Genomic DNA, 22249 nt, shown 5'->3' with positions numbered 1-22249 from the left:
TTGTATTGGCATTTGCTTTTTCACAACCTTTATCTAATTTCCCATTTCGTTCCCGCTAATGGCATGATCTCCCACCATCACTATCTTTCTTCCAAGTTAGAAAGAAACCTGCAACATAAAAGGCAACAAACAGAATGGCAGCTGCAAACTGCTTCAAGCATGGAACAATTCTACCAGTCTCGGCCAATCTCCAGCACAAGCAGCTACCACCAAGAAACAGCTGCACCATAAACAAGGAGCCCAAGGGAAACAGAAACATGATGCTTATGATGGGTTTGAGTGGAAGACAAGGTAAAGCATTCAAACGTGTTGGGATGATAAGGTGCAGTGGGAGAAGTATAGAGGACTTCATAGGAGGAGACTTGGTGAAATTTGATCTCGGCCGTTGGCTTTCGGACGTGGAGGAGCACAAGGCCCTGGCTGTCTACTCTCCCCATGAGGGAGGCTACGAGGGCCGCTATCTTAACCGCCTGAGATACCAGGGTTACTATTTCCTGGACCTTAGTGCCCGAGGCCTCGGTGATCCTGAGACCACCCTCACCAAGGTCCATCCTGTTTGCCCGGTGAGTTGAGATGTCTGACATGTTATGTTATCGTGTTGTCGATCTACACCCAAAATTGTAGAGGACATTTTCCATTTTGTTGTTTGTTGTATTCTTCTGACTCTAATGTATTGTTGGAAAGTAGCCTCATCTAGGGAAGCAGCCCATATCAAGGTGGTACTTTCCACCAGAAGTTGATTACAGGCTTGCCGCCCTGCCTCCAAAGGCCAAAGGCCTTGTGGTCTGGATTATTGAAGCCAAGGTGCTGAAGTAAACTATACACTTAAATTTATTTATTCTTTGAGACCTGTACGATCAAAGAGGAAGCAAAATAGGAATTTAAATCAAACCAATGTTGCCCCATGTACTTTTGTGCACAGGTTCTGTCAAAGGCAGAGCTGCAGTTTCTTGCTCTGCTTCCCACACTCCGGCCCAAGGTCAGGGTCATTGCCGAATGCGGAAACTGGTATTTTCAAATGTCTTTTTCTTTTCCTGCATTTTCAAGTAGCCAAGAAACTTTAAATCCTGTTTCTTCATGCCTACATTTGTATAGCAGAGATCATACTTACAATAATGTTGGAAAACCAATGTATTTGCAGGAGGAAATTTGTATGGAAACCACTCGAAGAAATTTCAGGATTAACTGCTAATGAGGGATGAGAACAGTAGCAAAGACACAGCAGATGAGTTCAAGTTACTCTCATCCTTAATTTGAAGACATTTGAGCTTTATTTCACTGTGGAAGCAAATCCATGGCGCAAGAAATACTCTACAGTTTTCGCTATCACCATTGTTTTCCTGATCACATGTCGAAGTACATAATAGTTTCATCTAAAAATTGCAATCTATCCACTTTCATCCTACTGACAATTTTGACCATGTAATCAAATCAATTGCATGACATATGACCAATATATCCAGCACCAAACAAGCATCTGTGCTGCATTTCACTATGGCATGTAAATATGGCAAAGATTGCTTGATAAATTATATTCAAAAAAATATACAACATCCCTCGTACCAATGCTAAAGATACCCTTTCTTGCTGGAGTTAACCTACTTCATAGTACACTGTACAAGTCTCCTTTTTCCTCTAAGCTGTAGTCTCTCATTTGTCCTAAAAGGGAAATACAGAGGATGTGGAACTGTACAAGTCAGAATCTAAACTTTCCTCTTCCCACGTCTTCCCATGTCTAAATCTACTAGCCTTGATGATGAAGGGGCAGGTAACTGGGCAGACAGACCAACTGATTCTGGTATGTCAAGATTGGCACTCATGGATGGGCCCATGGTTGCACGATTGATGTCGAACTCATGAAATTGCTGGACTTCAACCTTTACTTTGTCAATCTGCAAGTTACATGTACAAGAAAAATAATCAGTGAGTGCCTCATATCAAAAGACTTATCATTGTTTAGGTGTGTCAAGCAATTTACTTTATTTTATTATATTTTATCACAAGGCTAAAACAAAGAGATGTGTTGCCCTCACTAGTTCAATATGGTGAATGGATGAATGTGCATCTACAAGTCTCTTTTGCAGATCATCCTCCCTTCTCTTCTGAAACTCAAGATTCTCCAATTCATGTCCCCTTTCGCCTAACTCTTTATACAAAGCTACCAGAAACATAGCATATATCAGCAGACTAACTCCAATGGAATGAAGATTCCAGTTAAAATCAACTCAATTGAGTCAGTTAAATGATGAAATCCAACATACTTTACTAACATGCAGAGGGATGACCTAAAATGATACTTGAAATGTAAATTTTTTTTAAAAGTTTTTTGGTGATTCCAACAAAATTTGTTCCTAAACTCAGGTAAACATAAATGCAGAATGCAGTCATGGGACTGCCATGTTTTATAATATGTACAAGTATCAAGAAGTGAAAAGTTTAAACATTAGAAAACATCCTATAACAGTGCAAGTCCAAAAGAAGCATAGATTTTATCAGTCCCGGTTAATGCATGTCACAACCAACAGTGTGGTAGGGCTCTCTGTTCCACTTACAGAGAAACCAGATTGTCAGTTCTAGATACTGAGCAGAATCCAAAAGGAATGTAAATATATATACCTGTCATAACAGAGAGCACCCATATCTGTGCTGGGATATCAGAAAGCTTCTTTGCCAATGTTAAGGATGATCTCAAGATCTCTCTGGCCTGTCCGGGGTCATGAAGAGCTAGTGCCAAACTCCCAAGGATTGTCAAATACTGGGAAACAAGCTGAAGGTTCCCCAAATGAGTATGCGTCAATTGCAAACCTTTGGCGAGTCGATTTCTGCACCAAACTGAGATATTAGGAGGGGGGAGAGAGAGAGAGAGAGAGAGAGAGAGAATTCATAATGGGAAATATGCTGGTACTATATCAGCTGACATGATCAGGTATAAGTTTATTTACAGGTTCTTCCCAGCATACCTCCAAGACTGGAACAAAATTAATGAAGAAGCAGAGCCTGGATATCTCAGTATCAATCTTATTAGTTTGTGCTCGTCTTTGTGCAGATGGATGAATATGTAGGGCAAACAAAGGTGAAAGTACAAGAAGGCAGCCAAAATTAATCACTTAACAACTTGAAGGATTTTCAAAGGTCATGTTATAAGGAGAGTTTGTGCGCTTTTCATCCATAGCATTTCAAGGAGTAAATTAATTCTCTATGTACAGAGATTGAGAAAAATTTGATATGTCACTCGCAAACATTATCCATTATTAAAAAGGAAAGAAAATTGAAATGGACTCGTTCTAAATGACTAAGAAAACACAATAGATAAATTTATCTCCATACCGCAGTCCAATGCCAAAATTTCTTTGACTTTGAAACAACAATCATAAATATATACTACCAACGCAGCAGATGATAAGGGACTTGAGCATCTACCTTGCTTCCTGTAGATCTTGTTGCTTCATCAATAAAAGACCATAGGCAAAAAGGGCAGTGGTTTTCTCTCTAACTCCTACAAATGAGTCCATCATTCTGTAAACTGGTCCAATCAAGTCAAGTGCCTGCATCCAAACTTCTATTCAGTGATGGGAAATAATCCAATGGAAAAACAAATAAAAGTACGTGTGCAATCGAACACTAAATTACAAACACATATAAACTCAACATAATTGTAATTACAGGAAACCTTTACCTGTGTAGATGATTCAGAATCCCCAATGCAGATGTAGGAGACAGCTGCATAAATTTGGTAAATAGCTTGCATGGATTTGCTCTCTGTGAGCTGCTTATTAAAAAAAAGTAACACTTAGTTTAGATGCCATGGGAAATTATATCCATATGCATTCTTTTTTATTTTACCCTTTGCTAAACAAAATAAAATCTCATATACAAGGTGGTGTACACAAATTAATTAGCACATTGCTCCCTCATCATGAACCTTCAATTTTTTTGGCTCATATAGCATCTCTTCTAAATGGATAATGCAATTCAAGAAAAGTTTACCTTTGCAGCTTCAATGTAATGGAAAGCTGCCTCATTATAACAGCCAACAGAATGAGCATACTGGCCTCTAAGCATTTCGATGATGCTCTCACATGTCTGTAAAATTGTTGGGAAGCGCATAAACCAATTTTTCATCTGTACCAATGCCTGCAACACACAAGTATATTGATTTGACTATACTCATTACATGTAGTCAACTTGAGTTAATAATAAACTTAAGTATGCCTACCACAGGGCATATAAGACTGCCATCTTTAACAGATCTGATATATATATATATATATATATATCATTATACAAGAACCTAGAAAGGAACCATACTGAGACATGCCACCTACCTCTTGTGCTTCTACAAATTCAGATCGTGTCAACTCCATTGCCACTTTGTTTTCAAGGAACTGCATAAGTAGCATTAAATACACACCAGCCATCCAGATCGCGGAGTGCTGCAAATTCACTTCTGCTCGAATTTTTTATAAAGAAAGGTTGCATTAATAACGGTCCAGCCAACAATAAAGCCAGTGAAACCATGTTATTATAGGCATCTCAAAAATTGAACTCACCTCTCACACCATCAGTTATTCCAAGCTTCACAAGCTCCTCTGAAAAGAAACAAAGAGATTAAAAACCATAACAATTTAGGATAGACCCATAGCATGACATGACACAACTTAATCACCCCCACTCCGGCCAAAAAGGAAAAATTCAGAATGAAAATCAACCTTGGATGGTAAGCATTCCAGATTGAATTCGCTTCGCACACTCCTTAAAATTTCCTTTTGGACGACCCGACGCAACCATCATCAGATCAACAAGAGCATAGACCGCACTTTTTGGTAGCCATTCCCCATCAATAGGAGGTGGTGCTAGCTCAAGCTTATCTCCGTATGTTCGTTTCATATTTCCAAAATAAGCTGGTTCCAGAGATCCCTTGGCAGTTGAACTCCATGTAGAAAGACTAGACAGCTGGTGTTGAAGCCGAGCTTGTTTTTCAGACAAGGCTGACCTCTCCCTGTGATGCAGATCAGACCGGGAGAGACTCTGATTTACGGCATCAAGTTCCCTTGCCAGCTGCTGTACATGCTGCATTTGCTGCAAATCAGCCTTCATAGCAGCATCCAATCTTTCCACATGAGGTGTAGCATTCTTGTAGTCACAGATCCGGAGTCGATAAAATATGTGCAGCAGTTCATTATAGAAGAGTAAACCAAGGCATTGTTGTCCCTATATGGGAGAAAGCAAGAACAGAGTAAAAGTAAAACAAACAAAAATTAGTATCGCTGAAAACTAAAACTTAGAAGAATCAATGTTGAAAACTAATGAAGAAGCATACATACTTTCTGTGGGTCTAATGACTCCCAGACCTCATCGCATTTGGTAACAGCTAGCTGAACAGTATTCTCATCATCCCATTGCATTAAATGCACATGTAGCATACAAGTTGCGAAGAACATCTAAAACAAAACGAGTAAATTAAGCTACGAAATGAGCCTACAAGTTATGTTATTTTGCCAAATCCAGGTAAGTTAACTACCTGTAACTCAGGATAACAGATTTCAGTTGCGCAAGCAAAACCGGCCTCCAAGGCGGAGATGGAACTCCGGTAGTCTCCTTCAATGATCAGAGCATTGGCAAGCTGAGAATTGAAGTTGCAAGACCATAACTTGACTGTAATTCTTCAACAAAAACAACGGAAATCACAATGGCAACATGAGATTTGAAGCTGAAAAAACTCGAACAACAGCAACAAGAAGAAGAAATGAACATTAAGCATAAATTGCAGGAAAATTGTAGAAAAATACAGCTACTACATACTCGTGGCCAGCAGAAGCAGAGAGCTCGAGGGCTTTGTGGAGGACCTGCTTCTGAGGAGGGATGGCGCCGACGAGGTGGTAGCACTGGCTGAGGAGACTGTAGGCTCTGCACTTCAAGTCGAAGCAGGAAGGGATGGATTTGAGGAGCAGCTGAGCGCGCTCCAGGTGAGACTTGGCGTGGTTGACGTTGTGCGAGTGCTTGAGGAGCAGAGTGGCGATGCGAAGACGAGTCTTGACTTCGACGATGGGGAAAAACGACACGTCGCTCTGGCATATGGCTTCCAAGCACTTCACCGCCTTCCCGATCTCGCCTCTCTGCTCCTGGTAGTCCGCCAGCCCCCACAGCCCTTCCGCCACCGCTTCCATATCTCTCTCTCTTAATTTAATTTTGTATTAACTAATTTATTTCGTCGAATAACCTTCGGAATTGGCTGAAAATGGAAACTGGGTTGGGAATTTGGGAGGGAGAAGAGCAGAGGGTCAGAGAGTTACGGAGACGACAACACAATATCGAATGTCCGGCGTTCAATTTTTCCAACGACATGCCGGTCCAATGTCCTCCTCTCAGTCCTCACGTTTTTGCTGTTTATCCGACTGAATCGTCTCGAGGGAAAAATGCGACAGGTCGTTTAAATTTTACAAGTCAGTTTAAACTTTGGTTTTGAGGGTAAAAAAAGGATAATTTGCATAAATACCATCTGAACTTTTAGGCATGTGCAAGATTACCACATGAAATTTTTTAATTTTTATTTGTAACCACCTAAACTATGTAAAGAAGTATGAATTCAACATTATTATTATTTTATCTGTTTATGAGTATTCCAACTTGAAACATATTCACACATTTGGAAAAACAAAAAACTACCAAACAAATCAAGAACTAATTGCTGATATCATTCACTTTCAATAAACCATACCAGGAATGAAAATGATGAAATAGTAAACATGCATTATTAGAACAAGCAACTTTATGTGCTTTTTTGTTGTTGTTGTCAGAAACAGTGCTTTCAGTCCAGAGGGGAGCGGCCAAGAAGCCAAACCCAGAAGAAATACAATAGCAACAAACAAGGAAGTCCATGCCACATGGGGGACAACAAAACCAAAATGTAATACAATAGACAGACTATTAGGGGAAGAAGAAAGACACAGCAACACTAGTATCCACCACGTCCATAGGCCTCCCAGACAGCATTAGACAAAATATTTGTTGGAGGACACGGAAGGCCATCCTTATTCAAGATGATGGAGGCCTATAGGCCCAAACTTCGTTGCACATCCTCGACTTAGCAAGCTTAAACAAGTGAACAAACTACATAGGCTTAAACAAGTGAACAAACTTGTAAAATATAGACAGCCAGGAAGCTAACCCTTGCTCTGTTTTTTTTCAAGAAAGTTTATAGTTAAAAAAGAGCCAATCTAATAAAACAGCTCACAGCTTCGTCACTAGGAGATCAACTCCATGCTCTGGCTCCACAACCAATCTAAGAGCCGGTCCATATTTGTACTTGGGAGAAAGTGAGAAGGAGAAGTTGGAGACTATGAGGGCTAGGAGAACCTTTAGCTCAACCATGGCCAAGTTCTGCCCTAGACACACCCTTGGCCCAACCCCAAATGGCATGTACAAGTGGGGAAGCTTGCAAGCACCTGTGATCCCATTTGCAAATCTATCTGGGTTGAATTCGTAGGCATCTGGGCCCCATATTTCTGGATCAGTATGCAGTGTCACTACTGTAGTCCAAACATTGAAACCCTTTGGAACATTTATGTCCCCAAATTTCATGTCCTTGAAAGCCTCCCTTGACACCACAGTAACCGGTGGATATAGCCGCAGTGCTTCTTGAATCACCATTGTTAGCTGCACACATTCAACAATAGTCATTTTTTTTATGTTAATTAACTGATATTTTCTGCATATGAAAGTAGTCTCAACATGTAAAATATTCTCTTGTCAGACTGTTTGGCAAACTAAATATATCATGTTGTTAGATTGTAAATTAATCAGGAAAAATATTATCTTGTCAGATTGTTTAACAACCTTAACATATTATGTTGCTAGACTGTAAGTTGCTCTAGAGCGAAAACATGATGGAAGATGAGAAGTGTTTTAACAGTTTCTTTTGACAGAGACTTTGTTCTATGTCACGTTTTCCCTCCCGACACTTAATGACGAGTCAATTCACAACAATGTATAGAAGGATAGTTACTCTTATATCTTAAATTCTTCAATGGTGTAAAAATGTATACCTGTTTCATCTTGCGAACCATTTCGTTATCAGGAATCTGGCCTTGGCAAATTTGAAGGACCTCTGCCCTGACACGTTCTTGCCATTTTTGATTTGAAGCCAACAACATGAGGCACCAAGTGGCTGAAACCGCTGTGGTTTCATAGCCGGCCAAGTAAATGTTCTTGCAATTATCAACAATGAAGCGGTCTGTTGCTTCTGGGCTGAGATCAGTGTTTCGAGCACCCTCAAGAATCATTTGCAAGAGGTCTTTCTCATATCCTGCTGCTTGTCTTTCCTTGACTACTTGCAGGATCAAAGTGCTAGCCTCCTTTTCTAATGCCCAAGCTTCCCTGTTGCTCTTCGTGGGAAGGTGTCTGCAACAATATATTATAGCAATTAACTATAGGATTGTGGGGAGCTACATGTAACACATTTATTGACCATATATTTCACAGTAACTATAGGCGAAACTACCTTTCAAGTGGAAAATGAGAAAGAAAAAAATTAGTCGTTTGTACACTCTCTATTAGAGTGCCAAAGTCTCTACCCTAATTTTCTCCAATTTTAGTTGTTTGGTCATGAATTTATGTAAGAAAACCTTAAGCCCCAATTGTGATTATAAGGTACCTCATTCCAGGAACTCCAGTCAAAAAGATTTTCTTGGACATAGCCTCCTGGAGATTTCTTAGTTTCTGAAATATCTCTTCCCCTTTGGAGTAGTTGCTTCCAAAACAAGCTCTTGAGATTACATCACCAGAGAAACTTCTTATGTAGCTGTCAATTTTTATGTCGGCAACTCCTCCCTCTGCCTCAATTCTATTGTTCCATGAATTTATCAGAGTAGTTGTTGACTCTGTAATTAAGTTGATCATTCCCTGCAAGATTTACCATGGTTGCAATCACAACAATTCTTGGCACCATTTGCTATGAATTATATAGTAATATACAGATCAAATCTTCTCTAAACATGACATCCGTTGTTTATTCAAGAACGGATTGTCGATATCATTATCCATAATATGTCAATATTAAAACATACTATCCACAATATCGATACAAAATATATATATGTACCTTAACTTTCTCCATGTATAGTTCAGGAGCAATGACTTTGCGCTGGTGGGCCCATGAGGCGCCATTTGAAGTTAAAATACCTTGACCAAGCAAGGGGCCGCGCTCTTTATATTGATAAGTAGGTTTTCCCAAGTCCAAGGACGTGCAGGTTGTAATCTCCCTCACTGTGTCTGGTTGGTTCGCATATAATATCTGTGTGTTGCCAAGTGCAAACATAAATACTTCACCTGCAGATAACCTAATTATTTAGTACAAACAATAAATAAATTAAGACTCACTGAAAATACTAGCAATTTTTTATGAGTTTTCATAGTCATTTTTTTATTATGAATTTTCTATGGCCCAACGCTACCTCCACTCTGTTAGTCTCCCTCACAACAACCCACTCTCTGTTTTTCTCTCTCCCTCCTGAACTCACTCTCTGGTTCTATCTGCTTTATTCTCTCCTCCATATTGATATCCCTCTCCTTCTCTCTCCTTTTCTCTCTCCCCCTCCCAAACTTTCTCTGGTTCCCTCTCATTTTCTCTCTCCCCCCCTGATCTCTCTCTTATTCCCCTTTGAAGTCACAGATCCCCTTCGAAGTCACAAATCTCCATTTGGTTCCACTGAGCCATGGTCGGTGGTGGATGATTTTCCGGAAGGTTCAATTGGGTTTGACAGTGGTGGTTCAATTTGGGTTCAACTGGGTTGTGGTTCCACTGGGTTTGAATTAGTGGTGGTTGGTTCGAGTGACTGGGTTTGACGACGGTCTGTGGTGTTTCGACTGGGTTTGTGGTCGTTACCCTATATAATGATATAGATGAACAACATGTATACTTAATATTAAAACGAACAGTAATAATACCATATTGCTTCCTCCACTTCTCAAAAAATGGAAAGAGCAGAGCAGCACAATTATGAGTGGTGGGAGCTTCACCCTCCCTGAAAACATTGCCGGAGCCTCGAGAATTCTTTATCTCCATAATGTTTCCCAGAAGAAGAGTAGCCGGGGGTCCGCTAATGCCTTGCTTGGTTAGCAGGGACCTCAGCTTCTTCGGCTTCGCCACAAGCCCATTGTACAAGCGCACCAACAATCCTATAAACCCTAGCAGAACAAGGGACATCAACATTTTCGCATCAACTTGAAGAAGCTCCATTAGAAAGGAAGAAAGGAAGAAGGAAAACCCCCGATACTTCAAACCCTCTGAGAGTGAGAGAGTTCAGTTTTTGTTGTTGATGATTTTCAAATTTTGCAGACTCTTCATGGATATTTATGTACGAGTTTACTATTCACAGCAGCTGAAAGGCGACTGTGATCAAAGTTGCCCTGCCCACTAGAGCTATCCACGTGTTCCTTTGAAAAGTAAAAGTTTGAGTACTGCAAATTCTGCTCTTGCAGATGGCATTGCACGTTATCTTTTTTATTATTATTTTTTTAGTTTTCTCTCTCATACTCGTTGAAGAAATGTGCATTCATTTCATGTTTTTCCTTCCGACCTTCTTTTTCTTTTTCTATCAACGACGTCAGAACAAAAAGAAAAAGAAAAAATAACAGTGCTGCACTCATTCAATTTCTCCTTCTTCTCCAAATTATTTTCGTATTTCTCACTCTCGGCTTCATTTGCTCCTGTATTCACCAAATTCCAAGAGTCCATATGAAAACGTACAATAAACATCAGATGGTAATAATAAATAATTAAAAATATATTATTCCACTGTTTGAGTACCTGAGCAAGTTATAATTTTTATTTTCTATGAATTCCAGAGAGTAAGAGAGAACTTAAGAATCATATGTTGTCGAGTCTTTATTTAATTAGAATTTTAGTTACTTACCTGTTTATATAGTTCTACTATAATTTGATATTTATTTCCTATTTAGTTAGAATTTTGGTGAATACTACATTCATGAACGAAGAATATATATATAGTCCTCTCTTTTCATTTTCTTCTCTCTTTTCATTTTCTTTTCATTATCTTCAGTCTTTATCATCCTCCTTGGATTGTTTCTTCTAGTGTCGCCTCTCAATTTCTTAACATTATATGCGTTTCTGTTTTGGCACTATTTGGACTTTTAATCAGTAAACAAATCTTTTCAAGGGAATGTATGCCGAGTGACTTTTCTACATGTCCTCTAAACTACGTCAGCCAGTCCATCAAAATCTGTTTAGGGGTGGGTTTGTATGCCAAGTGACTTTTCAATATGTTTGTGCATATTGGCAAGTGACTTTTCTGCATATTGGCAAAAAAAAAAGAAGTTGATAAATGTTGAAAATTCGTCTACTGATTGTGTGACTAACCCCAGTATCAGTTTTTGTGTTGAAAACTTGAGACAGTATGATTGAGATTATTAATTCATTGAAGAAAAATCTTATTTAAAGTTGTGTAGGAAGAAACTACCTAGATATATAGAATGTTTTGCATGTCCATAGTTTCATGTGGGAAGTAGAACTTAGCAATACTAATTACTGTTTCGCATAGTTTCTAGCCAAAATTTTTTTAATTTTTTTAATTTTATACAAGCGATATTGAGGAAGGGGAATTAAACCTAAAATCTTGGGTGCAAGGATAACTTCTCTTAATAGCTTGAGCTACAAATTCCTTACATAATTTCTAGCTTTATATTTTATTACAGCGGTCAAAGTTGGCAAACCCCGTGCTACAATAAACCACACATCCTTTTCTTCTACCAATCATGCTCTCACCATTATTCATACAATACTCAAAGGTGCGACTACATTTCAGATGACCAACAATTGGACTTGTCGCGCTTTTTGCAAATTTGGTGACAAATTCTGCTAAGGGACATATCTTATGTCCTTTTCACGCATCTTTAAGCTTCATTATTAATTAATTAATAACTTGCATAACAAATCAGCGGATTGTTGAAATTTAAACAACACGAGGTTGTCAAATGGGGACAGGAAGTCAAGGAATTCACATAAAATAGCCAGTCATATATGGTGGATTCAGGAATATTTGTAGGGGTAGGCTAAATGTTTTTTGGAATAAATTATAAACCCTTGTTTGTTATAAATATATATTTTTTTTATAAGCACTCTTTGTTTAGTATATTTTCTTCATCATATTTAGAACTTTTTGTTATTATACAACATTTGAAACAAAAAAAAGTTGGAATTATTGACAATATTGTTGACATATTTTGAAGGAATTGAAGGAAACAATGAAAGAAAGAAAGAACAAATATTTAGAAGGAATTGAAATTAAAAAAAGGGACATAAAAATAAAATAAAACATCACTTTTTGTTGGGCAGTGCACCTGACAAAATAAAAACGCATCCCATCTCTTTTTTTAATTATATTTCCTCTTCTCTCTCTTTCTTTCTGTTTGTTTAATCTCTCCCTCTTCTTTTTTTTTTTAAAGATTCTTTTTCCTCTTCTCTCTATTTCTTTATTATTTTTCCTTCTTTATATCTTCTTCTTTTCTTTCTTCTCCATTTCTCTGTTCTTTCTTCTCACAGCCAGTTGATTTCTTGTCCATAGTAGGTTGATTTCTTTGATTGGTCTAGATTGAGCCTACACAATAAGCCTAATTTCAAAGTCAACATTGTACTAAAGCACATGCTAGCCTGTACGTGGATTCGCCCTTGCGTCCATACTCTCACCACTATTGATAAAATTGCATGCAATTCCTCTGACTCAATGGTACTGTAATGCCTAAAGCAAGCAGCTTTGAAATGATCACAAGGATAGGAAATTGAGGGGTATTGTAGGTTTTTTATTCTCTAATATAAGTGACATGGCAATAGATGACGAAAAGAAAGAGCAACTATTCAACTTCAATATATAATTACAAGGATTGCAAATAAGCGTGCCAAATTGGAACAAGCAATGCAAAAATACAGGCTTAAACAAGTGAACAAACTAAAAATACCAATTTGTCACAAGAAGTTAATAATACCTAAAAATAACCTCTCTCTCTCTCTATTATTTTTCAGAAAATGATACAAAGGAAACAACAACTCACAACTTCCTCATTAAGAGATCGACTCAATGCTCTGGCTCCACAACCAATCTAAGAGCAGGTCCATGGTTGTAATTGGGAGAAAGTGAAAAAGAGAAGTTGGAGACTATGAGAGCTATGAGAACCTTAAGCTCAACCATGGCCAAGTTCTATCCAAGACATGTTGTGCGTAAACACTCTAAGACTTTGTCATTGATGGACTACACAAATATCACGCACAAGTCACACAAAGATAAAACACACACACGAACCAAAAAGTAAACATACACATAGAACACAATAATTTATAGAGATTCGGCGGTGTGCCTACGTCCTCTCTGGTGATCCTCGAGAAATTCACTAGTATGAAAGAACCCCTTTGGTTACAATGAAGAACCCCATTACTCTCTCACAAACCCTAGCGCTCTTTTCTCTCACCCTTGGCTCAAACCCAATTTGATGCCTTTTGATTCTCACGTTATCAAAACCTAGTGCTAAAGTGCCTATTTATAGACCATAGGACTTTAGTACAATCATAAAAGAAATAGCAAACATAAAACTCCCTTAAACCCTAAGAAAAACTATCCTAAAATGCCAAGGATTCTTGCTGGATTCACGCTGTCCACTGGAGCGTCTTGAGACCGATTGAGCGCCTGGGTCGGAGTATTAATTCTCGCTTTGCCGCTCAAGTGCCTGTAGCTTCCACTCGAGTGCCAGAACCCAGTCAACTCTTCTACAGCTCTTTGACTGATCACTTACTCTACTCATTTCGCATCTTTTAGGTGAGGCAACATCAACAATCTCCACCTTGACGAGCCTTAAATACTTGTGAAAATCATCGACATCTAGAACCTCTTCAAACCTCTTGGAAACCATTCTAATAATTTCCTAAGAGCTCCACTTCAATTTTTAGCATGCAACAAGATTGAGCAAGCTCAAATAATGTCTGAACTTTTCAGTTGTGACTGGCTTGGTGAAGCAATTCGAAGCGTTCTCATCCATATGAACCTTCTCTATTGCAATGTCCCCATCGTTCACCAAATCCCTTATCCGGTGGTACTATACATCAATAGGCTTAGACCTTCTGAGAAACACTTAGTTCTTGACTAAGCGTATAACACTTTGATTGTCACTTTGAATCACCATTTCGCCAATTTTTTCAACCATATTGCTTCATTAAAAGCCTCCGTTAGCGCCATATTCTCCGTTTCAATAGTAGACAAGGCACAAACCAATTATAACACTGCTATCTAATTAATCAGTCATCCACCACAAGAGGAGACTCAGTTGAATTTGGAGGGGTTGAAGAAGAAGCTAGCGTAGCGTTAAAGTTTATGTCTGTTTTAAGATGTCTAACATGTGTGAAAAATGAAAGAAGAATTTACTTTTAAAATTTTTATTATTATTGTGAGTATTCGAACTTGAAACATATTCAGATATTTGGAAAAACGAAAACTACCAAAGCAATCAAGAACTAATCGGTGATATCATTCACTTTCAATAAACCATACAAGGAGTGAAAATGATGAAATATTAAAGCTGCATTATTAGAACAAGCAACTTTATATACTATAGGCTTAAGCAAGTGAACAAACTTGCAAACTACAGAGCCAGGAAGCTACTCTGTTTTGTTACAAGAAAGTTTATAGTTAAAAAAGATCCAATCTAATAAAACAGCTCACAGCTTCGTCACTAGGAGATCAACTCCATGCTCTGGCTCCACAACCAATCTAAGAGCAGGTCCATATTTGTACTTGGGAGAAAGTGAGAAGGAGAAGTTGGAGACTATGAGGGCTAGGAGAACCTTTAGCTCAACCATGGCCAAGTTCTGCCCTAGACACACCCTTGGCCCAACCCCAAATGGCATGTACAGGTGAGGAAGCTTGCAAGCACCTGTGATCCCATTTGCAAATCTATCTGGGTTGAATTCGTAGGCATCTGGGCCCCATATTTCTGGATCAGTATGCAGTGTCACTACTGTGGTCCAAACATTGAAACCCTTTGGAACATTTATGTCCCCAAATTTCATGTCCTTGAAAGCCTCCCTTGACACCACAGTAACTGGTGGATATAGCCGCAGCGATTCTTGAATCACCATTGTTAGCTGCACACATTCAACAATAGTCAAGTTTTTATGTTAATTAACTGATATTTTCTACCTATGAAAGTACGTCTAAACATGTAAAATATTCACCATTGTTAGACTGTTTGGCAAACTAAATATATCATGTTGTTATTGTAAATTAATCAAGGAAAAGATTCTCTTGTCAAATTGTTTGACAACCTAAACTTATTATGTTGCTAGACTGTAAGTTGCTCTATATTCGTAGTTGATATATTTGACAAAAGAATATTACTAGTCCAGATTTATGACATTTGGACTCGGAGTTTATAACATAAATCACATAATCTTCCATATATTTATTGTGAATTGGCTCACCATTGGATGTTGTGATGAAGTTCGAGAGCGAAAACATAAAGGAAGATGAGAAGTGTTTTAACGGTGTCTTTTGACAGACACTTCCTGTTTTCTGTCATGTTTTCCCTCCCGACACCGAATGACGATGCCAATTCACAACAATATATAGAAGAATAGTTACTCTTATATCTTAAATTCTTCAATGGTGTAAAAATGTATACCTGTTTCATCTTGCGAACCATTTCGTTATCAGGAATCTGGCCTTGGCAAATTTGAAGGACCTCTGCCCTGACACGTTCTTGCCATTTTTGATTTGAAGCCAACAACATGAGGCACCAAGTGGCTGAAACCGCTGTGGTTTCATAGCCGGCCAAGTAAATGTTCTTGCAATTATCAACAATGAAGCGGTCTGTTGCTTCTGGGCTGAGGTCAGTGTTTCGAGCACCCTCAAGAATCATTTGCAAGAGGTCTTTCTCATATCCTGCTGCTTGTCTTTCCTTGACTACTTGCAGGATCAAAGTGCTAGCCTCCTTTTCTAATGCCCAAGCTTCCCTGTTGCTCTTCGTGGGAAGGTGTCTGCAACAATATATTATAGCAATTAACTATAGGATTGTGGGGAGCTATATGTAACACATTTATGGACCATATATTTCACAGTACCTATAGGCGAAACTACCTTTCAAGTGGAAAATGAGAAAGAAAAAAATTAGTCGTTTGCATTGCATACACTTTCTCTATTAGAGTGCCAAAGTCTCTTCCCTAATTTTCTCCAATTTTAGTTGTTTGGTCATGAATTTTTGTAAGAAAACCTTAAGCCCCAATTGTGAGTATAAGGTACCTCATTCCAGGAACTCCAGTCAAAAAGATTTTCTTGGACATAGCCTCCTGGAGATTTCTTAGTTTCTGAAATATCTCTTCCCCTTTGGAGTAGTTGCTTCCAAAACAAGCTCTTGAGATTACATCACCAGAGAAACTTCTTATGTAGCTGTCAATTTTTATGTCGGCAACTCCTCCCTCTGCCTCAATTCTATTGTTCCATGAATTTATCAGAGTAGTTGTTGACTCTGTAATTAAGTTGATCATTCCCTGCAAGATTTACCATGGTTGCAATCACAACAATTCTTGGCACCATTTGCTATGAATTATATAGTAATATACAGATCAAATCTTCTCTAAACATGACATCCGTTGTTTATTCAAGAACGGATTGTCGATATCATTATCCATAATATGTCAATATTAAAACATACTATCCACAATATCGATACAAAATATATATGTACCTTAACTTTCTCCATGTATAGTTCAGGAGCAATGACTTTGCGCTGGTGGGCCCATGAGGCGCCATTTGAAGTTAAAATACCTTGACCAAGCAAGGGGCCGCGCTCTTTATATTGATAAGTAGGTTTTCCCAAGTCCAAGGACGTGCAGGTTGTAATCTCCCTCACTGTGTCTGGTTGGTTCGCATATAATATCTGTGTGTTGCCAAGTGCAAACATAAATACTTCACCTGCAGATAACCTAATTATTTAGTACAAACAATAAATAAATTAAGACTCACTGAAAATACTAGCAATTTTTTATGAGTTTTCATAGTCATTTTTTTATTATGAATTTTCTATGGCCCAACGCTACCTCCACTCTGTTAGTCTCCCTCACAACAACCCACTCTCTGTTTTTCTCTCTCCCTCCTGAACTCACTCTCTGGTTCTATCTGCTTTATTCTCTCCTCCATATTGATATCCCTCTCCTTCTCTCTCCTTTTCTCTCTCCCCCTCCCAAACTTTCTCTGGTTCCCTCTCATTTTCTCTCTCCCCCCCCTGATCTCTCTCTTATTCCCCTTTGAAGTCACAGATCCCCTTCGAAGTCACAAATCTCCATTTGGTTCCACTGAGCCATGGTCGGTGGTGGATGATTTTCCGGAAGGTTCAATTGGGTTTGACAGTGGTGGTTCAATTTGGGTTCAACTGGGTTGTGGTTCCACTGGGTTTGAATTAGTGGTGGTTGGTTCGAGTGACTGCGTTTGACGACGGTCTGTGGTGGTTCGACTGGGTTTGTGGTCGTTACCCTATATAATGATATAGATGAACAACATGTATACTTAATATTAAAACGAACAGTAATAATACCATATTGCTTCCTCCACTTCTCAAAAAATGGAAAGAGCAGAGCAGCACAATTATGAGTGGTGGGAGCTTCACCCTCCCTGAAAACATTGCCGGAGCCTCGAGAATTCTTTATCTCCATAATGTTTCCCAGAAGAAGAGTAGCCGGGGGTCCGCTAATGCCTTGCTTGGTTAGCAGGGACCTCAGCTTCTTCGGCTTCGCCACAAGCCCATTGTACAAGCGCACCAACAATCCTATAAACGCTAGCAGAACAAGGGACATCAACATTTTCGCATCAACTTGAAGAAGCTCCATTAGAAAGGAAGAAGGAAAACCCCCGATACTTCAAACCCTCTGAGAGTGAGAGAGTTCAGTTTTTGTTGTTGATGATTTTCAAATTTTGCAGACTCTTCATGGATATTTATATACGAGTTTTACTATTCACAGCAGCTTAGTCGCTTTTCAAAGGCGAAAGTTGCCGTCTAGAGCTGTTCGTTGAAAGTAAAAGTTTGAGTACTGCAAGTTCTCATTTTTTTCCAATTTTATTATTTTTCTGACTTTTCTCTATTGTGAACATTCCGACCTCCTTTCTCTATCAACCACATCCGAACAAAAAGAACAGGAAAAAGTAACAATGCTACAGAGTCTGCAAGGACTCCTCAAACTCATTTAGTTTCTCACTCTCTGCTTCATTTTCTCCTGTATTCACCAAAATCCAAGAGTCCATATGAAAATGTACAATAAAGATCAGAAGGTAAAAAGATGTATTATTCCACTGTTTGAGTATATGAGGAAGTTATAATTTTCATTTTCTTTGAATTCCTGAGAACTAGAGAGTGAGCATAAGAATTATGTGTTGGCGAGTCCTTATTTAGTTATGAATTTAATTACTTACTCGTTTATATAGTTCTAATTGTAATTGAGATTTATTTCCTATTTTATCTCTTTTAGAATTAACACATGTTTGTATAAAAAGATAGGTGATTTAATTTGGTCCTTAAAGGTTGGCTGTGCTAGCTGATAGAGATAGGCATAAGAACTTGAGAGTTGTGATGAACCAACGGATCCCACCACGGTGGTGGTGGATCCCACCCCAAGGCACTTACGATGGAATTTCAGTGGGGTCTTTTTTCCTCCAGTGTTATTAAAAAAAAAAAAAAAGAAGTTTTGTGTGAACTGCTGTGCAGTTAATGAAATTACGCAGAAATCGTTTGCTCACTTCTTAGCTTTGATTTGGTCAGTTGTAAAAAAACACATGGAACCATGGACATGCAAAACAGTCTATGTCCATGGTTTCTTGCTTTATTTATTGTTTGGCATAGTTTTTTGTTTTATTTTTTTTTTCTTATACAAGCGACATTAAAGAAGGGAAATCGAACCTAAAATCATATGTGCAAGAATAACTGTTCTTAACCACTTGAGTAACAAGCTCCTTACATAGTTTCTAGCTTTAAATTTTGGTATGATGTTCAAGATTGGCAAACCCCGCACTAGAATAAAGCTTCATTATTTTACATAACAAATGGGACTGTTAAAATTTCAACAACATGAGATTCTCAAAAGAGGAAAGGAAGTCAGTCAAGGGGATTGCCATAGCAATCATACTCTCACCATTATTCGTAAAATTTCTTGCAATTCCTCTGAGTCAGTGGTATTGAAATGCCTAACGCCGACAACTTTGAAATGTATTGACAAGAATAGGAAATTGAGAGGTTTGATGTAGCTAGGGAGAGAGAGAGAGACCACTTTCTACATCATGATTCATTGGTTACCCACATGAATTACTTCTGTATTCTACCAGCCTAACAATTTCAAATGATCAAAATCCCCATCCAGTCAAGGGTACCGATCTGAACATTGAATTTTGCAACCATAGCCACTCATATAAGGACAGCAGATCCAAAGTCATATTTAGTCGTATTATTCCAAAATGGCTGCCTTAATTGTGCCCATTGATTATATAATATCTTAGATTAGTCAAGTTAGTAAACTCATATGATTTCTGAAAGCAGACTAGAGCAATGCAACAATATTGTTCTTATCTTATTTCGGATACGGAACTTAAAAATTGAAGTTTATTGACGTATGTGTCAATTTGAAAAAATTTATTTACTACTTTAATAATTTGTTCCTTATAAATAAGAAGCTAGGGGTAAATCTAACCAAAACTATGTTGAGAAAAGTACGTAGTATGTTTCTGGAAAAAAAATAATAATATAGGAGTAAAACTCACTATTTTTCTTTTAATTTTTATAGTTTGGATTCTGAAAGGTTTATAATCATTTTAGACGTTACACAGTGATTATTGAGTTTCGAAACTAATGTGGTATGCAGTGTTATATTTATTGTATTCCCAAATATAATCACCTACCGTATCATTTGATAACTACTATATTTATTGTATTACTACTATTACGTATTCTTTTCTAGCAATACTTATTTATTTTTTTTCATTCACAAAATCAAAGGTGTGATGATGTAATTCTAATTTCTACCAGCTGATCGATCAACACAGGTTTGCCTTGCAAGTTGCAGGAACAATTACTATAGACAGTATTCCAACTCACTTGTTCATAAACTCAAATTTTTCCTCTTTAAAAAGTAACTATTTGAGTTTTGTTCGGACTCAAACCGTTTTTTACTCAAACCCTTTATACTTAAATTTTCAATCCGCAACTTTATTAAAATTTTAAAGAATGGTTTAAGTCTAATTTTCTTTTTATGGATAAATTTTCTTCATTTAATCTTTTTAGATAACTTTATAATTTAATTTTTTGAACAATTTGACCTGAAAAATTGAAATTCTATGAATATAATTTTATTTAAGAAATAGGTGGATATTTATAGAGTTTGGAGTGAGTTTTGTGGTTAGTATAATTTAGATTAATTTAAAATATTATTTTGATTTTTATATTTAAATTTTAGCAGTTAAATTTTTTTTTTTTTACTTTTAAGTAACTTGAATTTAATATGAATCGTTGATTTGGATTTTTGCTGGAACTAAAAAAAAACACTGCAACACCAGCGCGCGACATCATGTGCAACACAACCACCGCGGGCGCTCCTTGCATGTGGACTGCGTCATGGTCAGAGGAGATGGCCTTATGTCTTTCATCTACCGTACGAGGTTCAATGCCTTGGTCAATATGCGAACAATAAAAAAAATTAAAAGGTTTGTGTTTTTTCTTCGTAAGTGTCGAAAGAGGGTAGAACAAGTATATATTTTATTTTGTTGTTACGATTATTTCCTGCTTATATTGACTCAAATGTAGTTATATTGACTTGGAAGTACTGCATTGCTTTAAGTTCAATTTCTCTTTTATTTTTTCTTTCTTCTTTTTTTAATAAAAAAAGAACGAAAATATGATGACTTATTTGAAGTAAAAATTTATATAAAAATGAAGTCTAAAATATAAAGAAATAAAACACTGTGATGTTAGTTGAGATTCAAAATTTTAAGAGTTATTTCGGTAACTATATATAGTAGGTATGTCCATACTTTGTTTTATATTTATGATGATATGGTCTATTTTCGAGTTTTCGTTTCCTTTGTTTTAAGTTTATTGTTTTTTTCAACTAATAAAATGTCTTACATTGAGAGCACAATGCTAAGGTGTAGCGTTGTGACTTTATAATTTTGCATTGTTATTAAGGCATGTCACTGTTACGTCTATTTTGGGGCACGACATATGGAAACTTCAACTTGGATCATGAATCTTTGGTTTTGCTTATGGAGGTTTTATTTTTGGGCTCTTTAGTTTTAACCCATAAAAAACTTAACTAATTTGGAAGAAAGATAATTAATTTTGCTTAATTAATATAAAACCAAAGCCACCTAATTTTACCAAAAGGATATCCAACAACCCTAAAATTACTACATGTGCCATTGTGCTTAACTGTCCCGGCTTTTTAAGAAGAAGGATAGAATTGTCTTATCAGTTGTTATTTTTTACCTGGTCCAACGAATCTGGGCCTCTCTTTGGGCTAATCCAAAATAGTAGTTTTTTCCTAGGTATTAAAACTAAAACCAAAATATCAAATATCTTACAAACTAATTAATAAAGTTAATTATGTCCAAAACCTAATTTTTCTTTTATTTTTTGCTCATGAGGGTTTTGCTTTTGTTCGGGATTTTGATCATTTGAATTTTGAAGATTTGGAAATTATTTAATCTGGAAGAACATAGAACAGACTCATGCAACAAAGAAGAAGAAGAATATAGAACAAAACAAACTCCATAATAGATAATACAGTGTAGAAAAGTGGTAATAGGAAACACATTTGATCCTCTCTCCTTGTGAACATTTTGAAGTTTGCCTCCGTTAGGCCTTTCAATACCACTGGCTCATAGGAAACAATTTTCTGCGAATCCCTTGACTTTCTATTTGTTAGAGAACTTCCATCTACTTGTCATGGGCAAATAAAGGGCAAGTAGTACATAGCGTCCACTGGCACGATTTCATATCTCTTGGGATTTTCCAATATTTCTCTCATATTCATTTTACTATGATTTTGTTTTATATATCCTTGACCATATTTATTTTCCAGTTGATTTGCATCTATAGCCTTCTCTAGCAATCATCCATTGTGAGGCAAGGAAGGCAAGCACTCTGCAAATATGGCTTGTTTGTCTTCTCTTTCTCTTTCATCATATTTACCTCTTTCTTTCATGATTACAAATTG

General features: G+C 37.4%; 4 protein-coding genes across 4 annotated transcripts; 1 reads left to right on the top strand and 3 right to left on the bottom strand.

The window, feature by feature from the left end:
• The first annotated feature begins 56 nt into the window (after positions 1 to 56).
• Positions 57 to 1225, top strand: LOC117632265 (NAD(P)H-quinone oxidoreductase subunit N, chloroplastic). The gene is made up of 4 exons (XM_034365703.1): positions 57 to 563; positions 688 to 804; positions 923 to 1008; positions 1142 to 1225. Exons 1-4 carry the CDS (start codon positions 135 to 137, stop codon positions 1200 to 1202), a joined length of 693 nt encoding a protein of 230 aa, XP_034221594.1. The 5' UTR covers positions 57 to 134; the 3' UTR covers positions 1203 to 1225.
• Positions 1226 to 1483: 258 nt separating this feature from the next.
• Positions 1484 to 6440, bottom strand: LOC117632264 (sister chromatid cohesion protein SCC4). The gene is made up of 12 exons (XM_034365702.1): positions 5803 to 6440; positions 5522 to 5663; positions 5325 to 5441; positions 4710 to 5211; positions 4551 to 4589; positions 4326 to 4447; positions 3988 to 4134; positions 3677 to 3766; positions 3421 to 3545; positions 2617 to 2822; positions 2034 to 2158; positions 1484 to 1892 (listed from the first exon to the last, which is right to left on the bottom strand). Exons 1-12 carry the CDS (start codon positions 6165 to 6167, stop codon positions 1704 to 1706), a joined length of 2169 nt encoding a protein of 722 aa, XP_034221593.1. The 5' UTR covers positions 6168 to 6440; the 3' UTR covers positions 1484 to 1703.
• A 358-nt stretch (positions 6441 to 6798) lies between these two features.
• On the bottom strand, positions 6799 to 10338 carry LOC117631674 (cytochrome P450 714C2-like). Its single transcript, XM_034364951.1, has 5 exons — positions 9946 to 10338; positions 9101 to 9327; positions 8654 to 8901; positions 8046 to 8400; positions 6799 to 7656 (listed from the first exon to the last, which is right to left on the bottom strand). Exons 1-5 carry the CDS (start codon positions 10235 to 10237, stop codon positions 7231 to 7233), a joined length of 1548 nt encoding a protein of 515 aa, XP_034220842.1. The 5' UTR covers positions 10238 to 10338; the 3' UTR covers positions 6799 to 7230.
• Positions 10339 to 14503: 4165 nt separating this feature from the next.
• Positions 14504 to 18057, bottom strand: LOC117631566 (cytochrome P450 714C2-like). The gene is made up of 5 exons (XM_034364796.1): positions 17590 to 18057; positions 16744 to 16970; positions 16299 to 16546; positions 15682 to 16036; positions 14504 to 15145 (listed from the first exon to the last, which is right to left on the bottom strand). Exons 1-5 carry the CDS (start codon positions 17879 to 17881, stop codon positions 14720 to 14722), a joined length of 1548 nt encoding a protein of 515 aa, XP_034220687.1. The 5' UTR covers positions 17882 to 18057; the 3' UTR covers positions 14504 to 14719.
• Between the last annotated feature and the right edge of the window lie 4192 nt (positions 18058 to 22249).

The sequence above is a fragment of the Prunus dulcis genome, chromosome 6, assembly GCF_902201215.1.
Source record: "Prunus dulcis chromosome 6, ALMONDv2, whole genome shotgun sequence".
Lineage (NCBI taxonomy): Eukaryota > Viridiplantae > Streptophyta > Magnoliopsida > Rosales > Rosaceae > Prunus > Prunus dulcis.
This window is presented reverse-complemented; position numbering and strand designations above follow the sequence as displayed.